This window comes from Aulostomus chinensis, chromosome 9 (assembly GCF_037954235.1).
Source record: "Aulostomus chinensis isolate RoL2024-O1b breed Wild chromosome 9, RoL_Achi_v1.0, whole genome shotgun sequence".
In the NCBI taxonomy this organism is placed as follows: Eukaryota; Metazoa; Chordata; class Actinopteri; order Syngnathiformes; family Aulostomidae; genus Aulostomus; species Aulostomus chinensis.
This window is the reverse complement of record NC_141328.1, coordinates 11527002-11544659: the sequence shown is the minus strand read 5'-3', so window position 1 is coordinate 11544659 and position 17658 is coordinate 11527002. Positions and strand designations below refer to the sequence as shown.

General features: G+C 41.5%; 1 protein-coding gene across 7 annotated transcripts in view; it reads left to right on the top strand.

Annotated features, from left to right (window-relative positions):
- Window positions 1-12479, top strand: part of zbtb46 (zinc finger and BTB domain containing 46) — a 57792-nt gene extending 45313 nt beyond the window's left edge. For 5 of the 7 annotated variants that reach the window (XM_086213796.1, XM_086213798.1, XM_086213799.1 and 2 more), the window contains 4 exons: window positions 795-1076; window positions 5199-5515; window positions 6706-6748; window positions 6856-10404. In XM_086213796.1, the coding sequence (XP_086069922.1) occupies window positions 795-1076; window positions 5199-5515; window positions 6706-6748; window positions 6856-7655 (1442 nt within the window). In that variant the 3' untranslated portion in view covers window positions 7656-10404. The other 2 variants (XM_086213802.1, XM_086213801.1) reach the window with 2 other exon arrangements.
- The last annotated feature ends 5179 nt before the right edge of the window (window positions 12480-17658 follow it).

The window sequence follows — 17658 nt, the reverse complement described above, 5'->3', positions numbered from 1 at the left end:
GATTGACAGAAGGTTTCTGTCAAGAACAACAACATAATTATTCACACATACTCCCTTCAAGCAACTCTGAAGTCTGTATTAGTCTGTGAAAGTGTTTGTTTTCAGTGTAGACAAGTCATTCTTTCAAAGTCTTTCTGCCAGTGATGTGCTTGGTCTGTATTTCTGTCTTTGGCAGAGAAAGCAACCTGTCATCAGTTAAATGTCAATTAGGAGGCAATGAAAGTGTGTTTATGTGTCGATATTTCTGTTGGTGTGTTAGTAGTGTGGTCATGACAGTCTTGTAGATCTACAGTGGAAGCTCCTGCTTTCTCTATGATCTTTTATTTTCGTTGACTGGTGATGATGAGGTATGTGAGGGAGTTGAGGAGAAAGAGAGATGAATCAGAGTAGTGTCATGTTATAGTTGCTCCTGAAAACATGGGCAGTAAACGACAGCTTGGCTGAGAGCTTTAAAAGAATTGTTTTAATATGGTGTTTTTTTTGTGTTCTCAAGCTATTATTATTGTCAGGTGATATCAGCACATCGGCAAAGCGGCAACTTTTCAAACAGAATGCTAGGTTTTTTTGTTGCTTGACCGCAATCAGTTTTATCCTCTCTATAAGGGACTCACAAATCCAAGACTGCAGTCTTGGGTCTGTGCAAGCCTCTATCTCTATCTATCTTGGCTGTTTTGAGGTATTATTGTCATTTACATTTCCCTGCTTTAGGTTATGTTTCATGAGCAAACAATCTGTGATTGCAACAAAAATAAAGAAGAGCCTCTTCTAACTTCTTTTACGTCAACTCTATTCAGGGGCAGATGTGACTGAACCCAACAGCTCAGACAGCCGCGGTGAACGCCTCGACTTCTTCCTCAAACAGGAAGAGGCTCTCACCACAGAGTCTGGTTTCCTGGGTCCCAACGAATCAGAGGAGGCTGGGGGAGGAGCAGCAGGTGGAACGATCTCATCGGTAGCCAATCTGAAGGCAGCGCTAATGAGTAAGAACAGCCTGCTGTCATTGCGCGCTGAGATGATGGGAGATGATAACCCCTTGCTGTATGAGTACCTGCCCAAGGGAGGACACTCCCTGTCTTGTAAGTCTTTATCTACTGACATTGTGTGCATGCGCACACACACACACACAAGCACACACACACACACACACACACACACACACACACACACACACACACACACAGAGTCAGGTACACGTTTTATTTAAGTTATAGCTCAGGTATACACACATCACTTCATATTCTGTTTACCTGGCCACATTGTTACTCTGAGACATAGAACTTGCAGGCTTGACTTCCAAGTATTTTCCCTCATCAGCTGTTGTATTGGGATAATTCTGAATGCCCTTATGCATGTGTTTGTATGGTGCCATTTGAATGTGTAACGGGTATGCGTCAGCAGTGATTCAGTGCAAGAACATTGTGCTGGGATCGGTTTCACGGTTGTGAGAAAATTTGTTTGGTATAATATGACAGTTTCTCTGTACATGTCAGTGGGACGATGGCTGTATTTCACAATGGCAAACTGACAACAAAAATGCAACTGTTTATTTGTTAATGGTACTTTCAGCACGAAAAGTCATGAAGAGCTTTGATATACACAACTAACATGACTCTAACATCTGTATTTTTTCCTTTAAAACAACAACTTGTTCTTTAAATTTTTATTCCTAAAACATATAGTGACAAGACATCAAAATATGGAATGAAATGACTATATGTGAGCAAAAAAGCAACAATAAACAATGAATTTTTTAGCTATGGATAACAATCCTTCCTTATTGTAGTGTCAAAATTGTTCATTGCAGTTGTGGTAAGAAAAAATGACAAAAACCTCTTTAAGTGTTCCACACAATGCTCAACTTATTTATAAAAGTAACTTCTTATCTCACTAATAATATTCAAATAAATATTCTATTTTGTGCTTTATTTACAAGTGTTTTATTCTGAATTCAGTGAAGTTCTTCTTTTATTCAGCGAGGGTGTTAAACTGCTGTCTACATATATGTATCTGTGTGTGTTTGTGCCTGTGAGTTTATATTTGCTCGAGTCCAGGTCTGTGTGGGCACACTGTGTGTATGTGACTCTTGTGTTTGTGTTTCTTTGCCTTTACTGGCTAGTAATTGGATCTTTTGTCCCGAGTGCTGCCTGTCTTTGTGAGTGGAAGAAAAGCAAAGGAAAAGGGTACAACTCTGAGCCTAGTCATGCCCCCCCTCACCTGTAAAATAAAAGACAGGGCCACAACTGAATAGACCAAAACACACATTCACAGTTGCACGTAAGCGCACACTCTCGCACATGCACGTCACATCACATCACCCCTTTTGTGTAAGTGTTAAGTGTGTGGGATTGAGATGTTTCTGTTGGCTTAAAGGGGAATCAGATGCTGTCACAGCACAGATAGACAGCCTCACAAGCTCCAGAAAAGAGAAGAAGAGGCCTTTTGATACACAATCACACATAGATACACAGATAGTCAGCCTTGACTACATGAATAGGAGATTTTGAGAATTCAGAGAATGTTAATCATTTGCTCCCTGCATGGAAGTAAACACACTGACTGAGTTTTATAGCTGTATCAGTCACCACCAAAGAAACCTTGGGGAAGATTTTGGCTGACCATACCCTATTTTGAATTTCCTACACAATAGGGGTTGGGGAAATGGGCTTGTTGAGATGGCCAGCAGCCTCCCCTCCCTCCATGGTTCTGCCTCTGTGTCTAAATGAGGACAGAAAATAAACAAACACTGTACCTCAAGATTACTGGGTAGAGGATAAGTTTGCTTGCTTTGACAGATCACTGCTCCCTGCCTTTCTCCATTTAGCCCTCTTTCCCCTCCTCCTGTTCTCCTCTCCACTTCTCCTTCACCCCTGCTTAACATCCTTCCTGTCCTTTTTTCCTTCCTCTACTCCCCTTCGCACCATCCCCAACCTCTCTCATCTATTACTCCTTCCCCCCTCCTTAACACTCAGCCCTTACACTCTCACTCATTCCCTCCCCATTAGGCCAGCTTCTTCAGTTCCTCCTTATTTGTCTCACACTTGTATCATTCCCCCCTTTTTGCTTCAGCTACGGAGCATCAAAGTATGTTGGTGTAAGATCCTGGGAAAGTATTGATCTTGGCAAGGAAGACGTATAGCAAGGTCATTCGGCCCAGTTTGAGAGAAATCACTGAATATCAGCAAAAGGCCTTGACACAAAATCATGTCTCCTCCTACTCTCATTTTCTCTCTGTTTTTTTTTTTTTAATATTGAAAGATTCATACATCCAAAAGCTGACAAAACTGGGAATTAATGTTGTATAGTTTAGCGACAGGATACTTCTATCATGTTATATTTAGGAGACTGAACTGCCTGGCACACTCGCTGACAAAGCTATTCAAATATGCTGCTCCTATCTTGATTTCCTTTGCATTGGTTAAGGACGATATCCTTCAACTGTGCAGAATGCCAAACTATAGTCAAGCCAGTCTGTCTGTCAATCAATTCAATCCTGAATACAAATTAAGATCATTATCAGTTCTTATTTGACAGATGGATTCTACCGTATAAAGCAGCATTATAATCCATGCCTTTTCAAATGGAAGAGCAAAGCCTTAATTGTATTGGCGAATATCAGAATAAAAACTTGAAATGTAGTGAAGAATTTTCTATTTTGGGTTCTGCTTCTAAAATCAGAGCAGAGGTTGACAAGAGTCTGCAAACTTAAAGGCCACAATGCAGATTATGTTCTGGTATCATCATCATTCACTGTTAAAGTAATTCAGTTACCTGCCATGAAAATATATTCCTCTTTTTTCTTTTTCATCTGTCACTTTGCAGTGAGTCAGCATGCTGATATTTGCATTCTTTGCAGCTTGCCAGACATGACTGCAATGTTAAAGTCAGTGACACAACTCTTTAACAGTTACAGTTACAGTTGGCTCAAAAACTAAGTGGATAAATATTTCATTATCATCAACAGTTGTTAACAAAATGCTACTTTCTGTGTATGTTTGCTGATCTAAAGTGTTGAACACGATTCATATCCACATAGAATTCCTCCTTGACCTTTATTTTATATATGTGTGTATATATGTATATATATATATATATATATATATATATATATATATATATATATATATATATTTGACCCATCTTTATTCTACTTGGTACAAATACTTAAAATACTAGTTATAAGGAAGCATTTGTTCAGTCGTTTTTCATTTCGTTAACAATCAATTTAGCTGATAATAATAGCACACCATCATATCATGAAATGTCTTTTAGACAATTGTTTTTACTGTTGCATCCCTCTCACCTGAAGCTAATCCTTTCCTCCATCTTAAAGTTGCTCCTTCTGTCATGACCAGGGGTGGGGATGAAATGGGGAGTTGAACATTTGTGTGTGCTCTCAGCAAGTGGGAGTGTTGGGCGCGGTAGTTTAACATTCCAGGAATCTGTCCACCATCAAGCCTCATGGTTGTGTGATTCTGTCCATTGTGCAGAGGAGGGCAATAAATGGCTAACCCACTGCATAACTCAGGACACATTCTCCAAAATGCTACCCACACACACACACACACACACACACAAAATCCAGAACAACTTGTTACACATTATACTTGAATTATTATAAAAGATGTACACTCAGTAACACCTTATAGTTATGTTAAAAGGGAAAGGCTTCTGTTTGTGCAGTAACAGTTTATACACTGTGCCTTAACTTGTTGCTGATAAACATCCTCCATGGTCGATATAGTCATCCTTTTACCCTGCGTGTACAGAAAGTCTTCACTTGAGCTGAGAGATGGCACCTCTCCAAAACAATCTCCCTCCACGCTACAGAGGATCCTCAAGCTCTCTCCTTATATGCATTTTACTCACTCACACAGCACAAGTACATTCTCACAAAACACACACATGCTGCCATCCTCTGTGCACGCATGTGGGTGGAAGGAGAAGGAGAGCAGAGGAGCGAAAGAGAAAGAGAGAGAAAGACAGAAGAGAAGCCCTAACCCTTTCCCCTCGGCTGGTGGAAAGTGAAACTTCAGAGTTTTCCTTCCTCCCCCTCTCCATAGCGTTTGATAATGTAGCACTGGCAGCCACTGTGTGCCCCCCCTGCCTACTCTCTCCCGTTGTGTTCTGGTGGCCAGCTGCTAGCAGAGTTGCAGTTGTACGTGAGTGGGTGGGTGAGATTCGTTTCCTGTGCTCCTCAGGGCTCCGCTCCAACAACTACTGCAGCATGCTCCGGCCAGGGGCCACGGGGGCCACTATTCATAACAAACAGGGGGCTGGCTCCTCTCCTCCTCCTCCTCCTCCTCTCCCTTTTCCTCCTCATCCTCTGCCATCACCACCACTACTGCCATCATCTTCATCATCATACTGCCCACCCACTCCACTGCACTCCACTGAGCCTCGGCCCCTGGAGGCCCCAGGTCTGCGGGTGGGGGCACCCCTACTGCACCCAGAAGAGTTGGACATGGAAGAAGTGGAAGAGGCCCCTGAGGGCCTGGAGCCCTCCACCTTGCCTGAGGTAAGCACACAGATCCTGGCTGAGATCCAGAGCAGAGGCTGTTCTCTGCGCTCTGCTCCTCCAGTCAGATAAAAGTTTGATCCATGTAAGACTGAGTGGATGTTAACATCCAGGGTTCGACTTCACCCGAAATTATTGAGGGGGTTAAGAGTTGATGGAGAGCAGTAGTAGGAGGGTGGGGATGCAGGTCTTTCTGAGGGCAAGTGGGGACTAATTTTTCATTGTTCAACAATGAAGAGTCTTTACTATACAAAAAATACATCGTCACTCAACCCCTCTCAGTATCTCATTTTCTGTGAGGAATCTGGCATATTTCCTGCAACACTGGAAAAAAAATGCTGTTTTTTTGTTTGTCTGTTTGCCTTATCCTCCTTTTCAGACTTCCAACTCCTCCCCCTTGCCTCCTTTTCATCAAAGCTTTTAATGTAGCTAGGCCCAAGAGTTGCTGCTCAGCATGAGGACTATTGTAGTTTGTTGTCGTGTGGTCCGAGGTCACACACCCGGTTGAAATGGCAGTGTATGCTTAAAGATGGCAGATAACGGGTAAGGTAGAATCAATACTATTAGACAATAAGAGGTTGGCGCTCACAGCCCAGGAAATTGTTTGTTCTCTTCAGTGTGTGTGGGTGTATGAGAAAGGCAGTATGACCACATGTGAATGTGACTTTTGCGCCAGTTTGTGTGAATGTGGTGTGTTCATGTGGGTAAGCCTTCAGAAGCAGCATTTGATTTTAGAGGACCTGCCTCCAAACAAGCCTCCTTATTTCTACGGACAAGCCATCTGTTTGCCCAGTGCATGGTGTTCTTTTCTTAGAGAGGAGGAGGAGTGTGGGGGCCATGGTAATGGGTAGGGGTGAAGGAATGACAACAGTAGATGGAGGAGAGATACAGTTTAGATTTTATGTTGAAAACAAGATTATTTGGTGCACCTGTGTGACAGTCATATTGTTATTGCAGATCAAACTAAGTTCTCATTCCATGTCTCATAGGACAGCTACAGGATCCAAAAACTCTGCTGTTTACAAGAGGGGTTTTTTTTGTATTCACATATTTATCTCTTTGGGTGTTTCTGTGTGAAAATGTTATCTTCACAGCTCGTCTCACCTGTCTGCATCCTGCATGCCCAGACAACATTCCATACAGACTGTGTAAATGAGTGTGTGACATAACAGGATATTTTGTGCTTACAGGTGGGTGTAAAAGACAGAGAGGACATGAAAGAATGCAAAACAGGTATGATTTAGGCCTTAAAAGTTAGAACATCCCTGTCTAGTTTATTTCAGAATTGATTTTTTCCTTTTGTACTACATCTACTCTTCTCATGTTTTTATTTTTTTCAGTCTTGGAAGATGACCAGTCCCCTGTTGGGAGAGATCAGATGGCTGAGGGGAGTTGTGCTAGTAGCTTGACTGTGCCTGCGTCAATTTTCATGGTTGGCAGAGGGTCTGAAGGGCTGACGGTGCTGAGAAAAGAGGCTGGACCAGGGGAAAGAGTCCTGCCAGAGCCTGGTGCCTGGTCCTCACAGGGATTTGCCTGCTCCCTGTGCAAACGGCTGTTCCGCAACCTGGAGCATCTCAGGGAGCATGAGTACTGCCACACCTTGTCTCTGATGGCCTTGTCCATGGACTGGCCAAACATGCAGAACCAACACCACCAACCTACTCAGCACCACAATCAGCCACAATCCCAGCCTCTCCACTTCCCCCAGTCTCTCTATCGCCCTGCAATGGCTGAACCACCAGTGGCACGCTACCTCTGCTCACATTGTCCAGCCAGCTTTACCCTCAAATCTAATGCAGACCGTCATGAGAAGACCATCCACTTCAAGAAGAAGCTAATGCAGTGTGTCTACTGTCTGAAACATTTCAGAGACCGCACAGACCTGCATAGGCACCTGTCCTCGGTGCACTCCAGAGAGAGGGGGCACACCTGTCCAGCGTGCGCCAAGTCTTTTAGCACCCAAAAAAACCTGGCGACACATGTTAAAGTTTGCTGCCAGGTGGGGTCAGTGCCAGGAGCTTTGCTAGGGGACAGCACTGGAATGGAAATGTCTCAGGGTGGGGTTAAACTTCCACTGTGGAGGCTTTCTCAAGAGATGAAAGTGGAGAATCTTACCCGCAGTATTGATGTGGAGAACTGAAACTTAGGGTAGACTCACATGTATACCCAACAATTTGCAATGTACCCATCCATGTGTTGTATATTCAAGCAAAAATTTTGATGTGGTGTCATTGCACTAAGAAGGGAAGAATCCCTGATAAAATCCCATGTCTTTTGATATGATGATACCTACCCAGGGACACTAATTTTTGATAAATCAATTTAATATCATCTGTTTTTTAAGGATTATGTAAAGGATTTAAGCATTTGTATCAACAATGCTCGATGGCTATGCAAAGCTGATCTTATAGCAACATTTTCTGTTGATGTAAGTGAGCTCTCACCCATGAACCAGTGAATTGGTTTCTGTTGTGGTGCTAGATGGTGAGATGCAGGGCGTCTTCCATTCTGCACAATCAGACCCACTAAACTACCCTTTCCTTTTAAGGAAAAGTAGCATCTATCTTTGTGTCCCTCAAATTAGAGGTAAAGAACACTCAGACAAAGTCAAGCTCTTACTGGCTTTTCTGACTCACAGCCCAACACACAGCACCACCTGCAGGACCTTTACAGCATTGCAGAATAAATGAGATTACATGTGTTGATAGTGGCAATGCACCTCTGCAGAAATTAAGATTTGGTGCAAAGAACTTAAATATTTAAAATGCATTCCACTGAAGAGAACAAAAAAAAAGTTATTCTGTCACACTCTGCACATCAAAATTGTGCGGGATGCGGTCATCACTGTGGCACAATTACCTTTACTCAGTGCTGTCAGATAAGTGCAGGCGTAAGGGTGTGGTGAACAAGACAAAGCCAGCTAAAACAGTAAATCAGTAACTGCTGAGAGGGGGGTAGGGTGGTATTGTCTTCTCTCTCTCTCTCTCTCTCTCTCTCTCTCTCTCTCTCTCTCTCTCTCTCGCTCTCTCTCGCTCTCTCCCTGTCAATCCCCTTTGTCTCAAATCCATAAGTCTTACAGTTGCTGCGAGGGGCCAGAGCTGGACTGTAATTGGTCCATCATGGCTCTGTCCAGCCAATCTTAACTTCTTACCCCTCATTTAAAAAAGGCAGGGAGGATAGAGGGGCAGATGCCCTTTAAATCCAATGAGTTTGTTGATGTCATGACTGCTGGCAGATAATGGTGTGGTAGTGAGTAAAAAATAGGGGGGATGAAGAGCGAGAAGATGAAGAGGAAAAATGCAAGGGAGTAAGTGAAGATGGAGAATTGTTATGCAAGGTTGCTAGAACCAGCATGAGCTTTAAAATTTTGTGTAAATTGATGCCAAAAATGTTCTGGTCTCAAGTTTACAAGCCTTTACCCTGCAACTCTAAAACAAGATGTTTTCTTGTTGTATACACCCATAATAACTGTGAATACCCATAGGGAATACATGCACCTGTGTTTCCCTCTAATTCTAATTTAGTTTGCTGAAGTAACTGTGATTTCTATGTGCCCATTAAAATCAGAACTGATATCCATTAGGAGTTGTTCCCTTTGTTGTTGTATACGGACACAAAACTGCCAAATACCAACTCCTTTTCTCACACTGAATTAAATTTCTCAGGTAGCACATGCTGTCCTGGCAAGTAGCTGAAACACAGACAAGTCAGGAGCTAATCAGGAACTCTGCAAATGCAAGCAGAGAGAGGAGATGAAAAGCAAATCTGTGCAGTCATAGTATAGTGTTTTTTGCATATATGTTGTGAATATTATGAATTTTCTCATTTCTCAAAAAAGTACTGTACGAAGATATGTACTTTTCTAAACAGGGTGAGATTCTGTGTGTAGTTTTTATGCTGCAATTAAACTGTTATGGAAAATGCAAAAGCTGTTTTTCACTTTTGTCTTTGATGCACCTGTCACACTACATGCTCTTTTTCTTTGCAGTTTAACTTTCTCTACATTCTCTAAAAATGTAAATCAAATCTGTTGTGTCATACAGTTTGTGTGTTTGCATGTTTTGTTTTGTTTTTGTTTCTGTTGTCACATGTTTAATCTGAGCAGAAGTCATTGTGCAGTTGGAGGTAATTGTATTGTGTCACATATATCTTATAACCTTTAAATGTATGTGTTTGACCCGCTGCTCTATGTACAGTGTGTTGTGCTTGTGTATTCCTGTCTTTGTCTTTCATGGTCACACACAGACCCACACATAGACACAGACACACACACAGACACACACAGACACACAATCACACACACACACACACACACACACACACACACACACACACACACACACACACACATCTCCACAAGCACAATCTGTTTATTTCAATGCCCTTCACTTGGTTTAACTACCTTTAGACCAGAGACGCTGTTGAAAGATTTTGTTTAGACCTTGAGTTAATTGTCTTTCCAGACCTCAACACAAGATTAGAACATGGTATTATCATGTTTTTTTCAATCTTTCATTTTGCTGAAGCATTCCTTTGTGTGTGATTTTATTTCCCTTGCCAGCTTTCTTGTTATTGTCTGTTTGTCTTCTCGTCTGTGTTGTCCGTGCTGTCTTTTGCAGAGACCTTGTAGAGTAACTATAGCAGACTGGCTGTTGTGCCAGTGTTTATAGTATCTGTTTGCCTTTGATGCTTTAGTATGAAAGAAGAGCTGTTGCTAGGGCAACTGTAGCTTTGACTGGGATTGGGTTGGCCATGGGAATTGATGGTACATTTCTAGACCATCCTGCTAATTAAATGTAATAACTGAAAAGTGATGTCGTGGATAATTTGAAAGAGCTTCAGTTAACACTCATGCCCCCCCCCTTTTTTCTCCTGCCTCCTGTTTGTCCCCACAGTGAATGACTTTACAGTGATACGGAAGAAGTTCAAGTGTCCCTACTGCAGTTTCTCTGCTATGCACCAGTGTATCCTTAAGAGGCATATGCGCTCCCACACCGGTGAGAGACCCTACCCTTGTGAAATCTGCGGCAAGAAGTTCACCAGGAGGGAACACATGAAGAGGCACACGCTGGTGAGTGCACTTCTGCCATCACCAGTAGGGGCAGTAAATTAACCAGAGTGTGAAATAACAGTTAGAATATGTTTTTCCATTCAACAGGTCCACAGTAAAGACAAAAAGTATGTGTGTAAAGTGTGCAGCCGTGTCTTCATGTCAGCAGCTAGTGTTGGAATCAAACATGGTTCCCGTCGCCATGGTGTCTGCGCTGACTGCTCTGGTCGAGGCATGGCTGCACTGCTTGATCACAATGGTGAGGTGGGTGGAGATATCTCTCCTGAGGAGGAACTGTATCCTGGTGATCGTTTCCATGATGAACAGGCTGAGTGCGATGGAGATGGAGAGGGGGAGGAGGAGATGATGGTAGAGGGGGATGGAGAGATCATTGGTGAGGGGGAGGAAGAAGGAGGGAAGTGGAAGGACTCAGGAATAACAGCTGAGACACATGGAGCAGTGGACAATGACAAGGAGGAGAGCGACTCCTCAGCACTAGAGGGAGAGCAACAGAACGGGACTGAGAGGGACTTTGCCTGGATCTCCTAGAATCTGTCAAGCTCCTGTTAGTGGGTCATCAACCAATCTCTGAAGATCTCTCACAATCTCTTGGGCAGAATCTTTACCCATTTGTCCCACCGTGGGCAGGCCTTCCTTCAGATGGAAAAGCTGTAGGGTTAAGTGGGATCTCAAACCATTATGAGCAACAAATGCACAGATGCGCACAGACACACACTTTTCAACCTTGACTGCCATTGTATAGAGATGAAGTGATGGCTTGAGAAAGCTTTCTCTGCTTACCTCTTTTACATCTGATGCAGTGTTTTTCTTTTCTTTTTCTGGAGGGTTCAAGCAAGAGTCCAGTAGTTTTATACTCTGTCACAACAGGAATCAATGAGGACACTGCCAAGGACACTAAACTGCAACTTTGTATGTTTGGCATAACAATCACCATGGAAACCAAGGATCACTGCGCTTGTAAGTCTTGGTCGAACTACGCTGTATTGTTTTCTGGGGAAAGTGTCCCTACAAGTGAAGGGAAATTCTCAATCTATTGCAAAGCTTCATGTGTCAGAGGACCGGGCAGCCTGATGACACATTGTTGATGCAGAGTCCTACTGCCACAGACTTGCACTTTAATGACTCTATCAAAGCCCTGAACCCATGGTTTACATTTTTAATCTGATCTTAACTTACCTAAACAACTTGGTGACCGCACCTACCTTTAAGGATATAGTTTATGTCCTCTTGACTGTTATTGCGAGATAGAAATCACTGAATCGTGCAGATTGCTGTTCATATAGCCTATACCTTTCAGTCGGGTCCTTAATCTTTTCGGCTCTTGAGTTTACCATACAGTTTCAGTCCATTCCAACAAATACTGGATTTTTCACAAATGTACATAAAATTTGGAGTTTAAAAGGCGGAGAGAGGACGCAGAGAGAGATTGAAAGAGATTTTTACAGTGTATGCAAGACTTTTGAACCTCTTCCTTCTCTGAAATACAAAGAGGACATCCAGTTTCTGTGTTTGGAAAATCAACACAGGTAAATAAGCAGATCCACAACCTAGAGTACACAATTCACTCTTTCTGTGTCTCTCTGATTCAGTTTCTCTCACACTGGAAGTTGTGAAGGCAGGACCTGAGAGCCTCGACTCTCACACACCAGAAGAGGGGCTGCCTTTTAGGTTGTCCTTTCTGTTTTTTTTTTTGTTTTTTTTAACCTGTCATGCAATTTCAGGTTCTGAATACAGAATATGCAGACTTATTCCCTGGTTTATCTTTTTTTAGTGATTTTTCTCCATCCTTGTATGGTTAAAATAAGTGGATCAAAATTGTGCTTGAAACTGAGAGTTTGATTTTAATGGAGTGTAATATAAATATGCTTTGTTTAATATATATTTATTGGAAAACTGTTTCGTTCCTAATTTTTGAGATATTACCCCCCTCCTACTCTCTGTCAACCTCTCCCTCCGTGTGTGTGTGTGTGTGTGTGTGTGTGTGTGTGTGTGTGTGTGTGTGTGTGAGAGAGAGAGAGAGAGAGAGAACGTGGTGGGTAGGATAGGATGTTTGTATGCAAGGTTATTCAAGGGTCCTGTGTCCAACAAAAGTCTATATTGATTTCTTTAGATTATTTCCAAGTTATTGACATTTGTGTGAGGCAGAAAATGTTACTTATGATTATCAGAACTAAGATTGATGTTGTTAATGTTACTTTTATTAATTATTATTAAGTGCTGGATGCTAAGCTTTATTTTGTGTGTATGTGTGTGTGTGTGTTTTTTAAAAAAAAAATTTTATATCTTGTACAAGAAAAAAGCTTTTATACTTTGCCTTGTTGTGGACAGCAAGCCATGGGGCTTTTAATCAACCTTTTATTGTGTAAGTTTACGCTTTTTCTGTCGTATCTGCCTTTTTTTTCAAGGGGAACACAAATTCACTGTCAAATATCTCTGTTACATATTGATTGCAGCATATATTCAGCACACACTTTTGCATCACTAATGTACACTAATTGATTAATATTGAACCAAAAACAATCTAGTACCTTGTATACATGAAGTGCTTTTGTTCCACTGTCTGTGTGTGCAGGTGCTTTTGGATTTATTGTTGTGGCTTTGTTGTTGTATTGATTTTTTTTAGTCACGTTTTGAAAAAAGTGCACATGTTATTGTATTATTGTGAATATGAAGGGCTGCGTGAAATGACTGGCTAGCTTTTGAAGACTGCATCTTAAAACCTTGCTGATTTTTTTTTTTGTAGTTCCTACTGTCTCACACCTGGATGACACACAATCAAGGAGAAATACATCTTGTAGACAAAATTTTTTTCTTCTCTGAGGAGAGCTGAGTCTACATGCTGCATTTGTCTGCCAGTGGTTTACTGGCTTTATTTTACACAAATGGAAAGTGAGCACTTCAGTAGTAACTCGGGGAAATATTTTGTTGCCAGTGCTGGTTGCACACATCAAGCCTTTCTGCTCTTGGTGCCATGGACTGCACTTCTGATTTATCCCCCATTGAGGAACTCTCAGTATGATGCTTTCCTCATTTCCTCATGTCTGGCAACTAACTTGATTCTATTTGTATTATTTATTGTGTTTTTGTTTGGTCCATTAATCAGAGAGGGGTTTTTTTTTGGGGGGGGGGTGGGGGTACACACAATTGGGTGCAATTTTAATGAATGTTAATGGTGGGTGTGGAAGGAGCCCATAATCAGTGACAAATCTCTGTCCTGTGGTACTGTTGTGGTCACTGAGAAACGTCTGGATGTGAGTGTGACTTCCTAGCCCCATGCTCTTCTCATGACCTGTACTGTACGTCTTCTTCCTCATACTGGGTTGTACTTCAGGAAAACGTCTGCCATCAACCCCTCAATATGTGCCTCAATAACATTTCACTTGTATACTTGTGCGGGTGTTTGAGATTATTGGATAGAGATTATCGAGATGTGACTGATCAACATGCAAAATGTTTCAAATAGACAAATCACAATGGGAAACTAGATTCTCCTTCCCACCATGTGTTGATGATTTTCTGTGCCCTGATTCTGGTGTCTTAATTGCATGCCTGTGTTCATTTTGTCATACCAAAGCGACGTCTTCGGCATCTGCACACAACTGTCTCATTCCACAAGATGCAAAACTGGAACTGTTTGCTCTACTGCAGATGAATATGGGTATTCTTCAAAATGTACAAATTACAATCCTCATTTAGCCTGTATAGCTTGATTCACATGTGCAAATCATGAAGCCATAGATATGGGTATATCAATAGTATACTATATTTCAGAATTGGCGCTTTTTACTTTAGATTTTGTTCTTCTATTAAGAGTGATGTGTGTATACCTTCATACATATGAATTTATATTACTATTATATTATTTATTTTCTCCCTCGAGTTTCAGAAGGTCTTTCATTTGAAAAAGGTCACACTTGAAGCTTGGGGTTTGTTTATTTTCATTGGGAATATTGTTCAATATGATACCGACTTTATATTGATGATCATAAACCTGTGTTTGTTAACAAAATGTGTTGAATAATCAAAAAAAAAAAACCTGTCCTGTTTTTACACCTGTTTTGTTTTGGGCAGATGAAGTGCTCTTGTGCAGGTATTTTTCGGTTGATAGTACTGATAACAAAACATTTTTACAGTCAACCATGAGCCTCCTGCTTTGATGTTGGGGTTGGCCCAGCGGCCGTACAAACCTCTTTCTAATTTCATGTTTAGTGGAAGAATTAGCTTGACTATTATTTGCAAAAACCAATCAGTCTCAATAAATTTTGAAATTGCTGCTGTAAAAAGCTGACCAAAGCATACTGTCCTTGTTTTTGCTTTTTTTGGGGGGGCTGGTTGGGGAGTTTGTTTACAAACTTGCAACACACAATTTATACATCAAATTTGAAAAGATATAATTTTTAATTGCAAGGGAAAGTGAAAGAGAACTGTCTAAAACCCCTCCAGGGACTTGCGAGTGGCATTCTCCAGGCAGCATAATAAAACTAGAGAAATGTAGAATGAATAAATTAGATGCATCTATCAATAATTCAAAACAAGGAAACAAGAAAAAATGAGATGAACTGTAACATGGCACAGGAAAACAATGAATCCTATACATATTTTTTTCTAATTACAAAAGTAAATAAATCATTTAGAGTCAATAGACTCAAACATATCTGACCACTTTTTTTTACATGTGGATTTAGTGTACATTAAAATGTTCTTGTCCTTCTGTTATCTGAAAGTTGTGTTTACACATGAAAGGCCACCTCTATGTATTACAATATATTTGACTAAATTTAGTGACAAGCTGTATAGTTTGATACAGCATTAACATCTTTTAAGGTATAACTGTATTCATAAAAAGAGATTTTAATGTCGACAAGAACTAGTAGAAGAGACCATGTCTCTCCTGTACTGGCTTCTCTGCATTGACTCCCTGTCAAATTCAGAGTAGAATTCAAAATTCTCCTTCTAACATACAAAGTCCTCAACAGTCAGGCTCCTTCATACCTGACAGAGCTCATAGTCCCTCATTATCCAGCTAGAACCCTTCGCTCCTTCGGATGCAGGGTTACTGGTGGTCTCTAGAGTTTCTAAAAGTAGAATGGGAGCCAGAGCCTTCAGCTATCAGGCTCCCCTCCTGTGAAACTGTCTCCTAGTTTCGGTCCGGGATGCAGACACCCTCTCGACCTTTAAGAGCAGACTAAAGACCTTCCTTTTTGATCAGGCTTATAGTTAGGGCTGCTTAGGCTAGCCCTTAGACATGCTGCTATAGGCTTAGGCTGCTGGGGGATCTCCTGTGGTGCACTGGGCTTTTCTCTCTTCCGCTCTTTCCTCTCTGTCCTATATGCGCCATATATAAATCATACTCATATGTGTCACTAACTTGTCTTCTTTTCTGGAGCCTTGGGGCTCCCCACATCCCAGATCCTGGGTGCTGCTGGAAGAGGCTGCAGACCTGAAGAGGCTCAAGCTGCCACCTGTAGCCCCACCTGCTCTCGTCCCTGCCTGTCCATCAGTCTCTTCCCTTTCTCTCCGTTTCTCTCTGTCCCTCTCTTTCCTTCTGTATTTCTGTTGTCCTCCATTATCTGTCTTTGTCTCTGCCCTGCTCTCCTGCCCATCCCCATTGAGTCTGGACGTTCCTGCCTGTTAAAAGGAAGGTTTTTGTTGCTGCTGTTGCAGGATGTGCTTGCTCATGGAGAATTGTTGGGTGTAAATTCATTGAAGGAGTGTGGTACTAGACCTGCTCTACCTGTAAAGTGTCATGAGATAACTTTTGTTGTGATTTGGCACTATACAAATAAAATTGACTTGACTTGACTAATATTAAGGGATCTTTTCATATTTTGTTTAGTAATTTTAAGCAAAATAACACTTTAGCCCACCATTTTCTTCTTCTTAGTTGAAAAAAAAAAAAACCTCAGCTCCCTTGTGCTGTCGTCTTTTGCTCCATATTTACTGGTATGACTCAAAACACAGAGGCACACAACCCACAGTGTTATCTACGGTGGAAGTGATTTGCATTGTCTTCTATTACCTGTTGATATACATCACTGAAACATAGAATGTGCGACTCTGTTATTGATTTGCATAAGCATGATGTCTACATTTTTTTTCAGTGATTACACATCTATGTTGTTGTCATGTAGCAACAACAAGGCTACAGAAACAATGGGTCATACAAATATGTGTCAACATCGGACATGGATGGATAAGCTTGTGTTGTCACATCTAAATACAGAGAAGGTTTTCTAAATGGAAGAGATAAATAAGTTACCAAACTTAATTTTCTTCATGTCTTATTCATTAACCCCTTCTGGAACATGTCATCAAGTGTTTGTTTTGATGTCACTAGTCAATGATTTTATTTATTTGCACACTTGTTGTAGGGCGGCATGGTGGTGCAGTGGTTAGCACTGTCGCCTCACAGCAAGACGGTTCGGGGTTCGAGTCCTGGCTCAGACATGGGATCTTTCTGTGTGGAGTTTGCATGTTCTCCATGCCTGTTGATGCTGAGATAGGCTCCAGCCCCCCGTGACTCTTAAGTGGAAGATGATGGATGGATTTTTGTGCTATATTATTGTGTTGATTCAATCCATGCTCACTTATCTTTTATTAAGACATCAGTGTTACAACAGGCAACACTTTTTTTAGGCTTCAAAGAACCCAAGAGCCTCCTAGAGTCCCTCACAATATAATGTCGTGAGTAATATTGACACCGTTTATTTGCATTTTTGCCAACATCACTCCTATATATGTATGTGTTCACCTGCACAATGCCAACAACCCCTTTTCCTCAAATCTGCAATTAGCTGGATGCACATAACCCCAGGTGTGGACCAGCATTTCACAAACAACATGGTTCAGAGCACTGGAACAAGTGGAAAGCATTCGTCCTTATGCGCCAGCTGGTCACACTTGCATGCTAGGAAGAAGTTTGCCCTGATTTTTCAGCCAGTGAGGTTTTACTTTAACATGGACAACAGGTTTTCCCAAACTCGATCTCTTAGGCTTTCAGACAGAGACCCTTCAGATTGAACCTCTCCTGTCAACCTAAAGTGTTGTAGCTCATTTGTCTTTAGCTAAAATC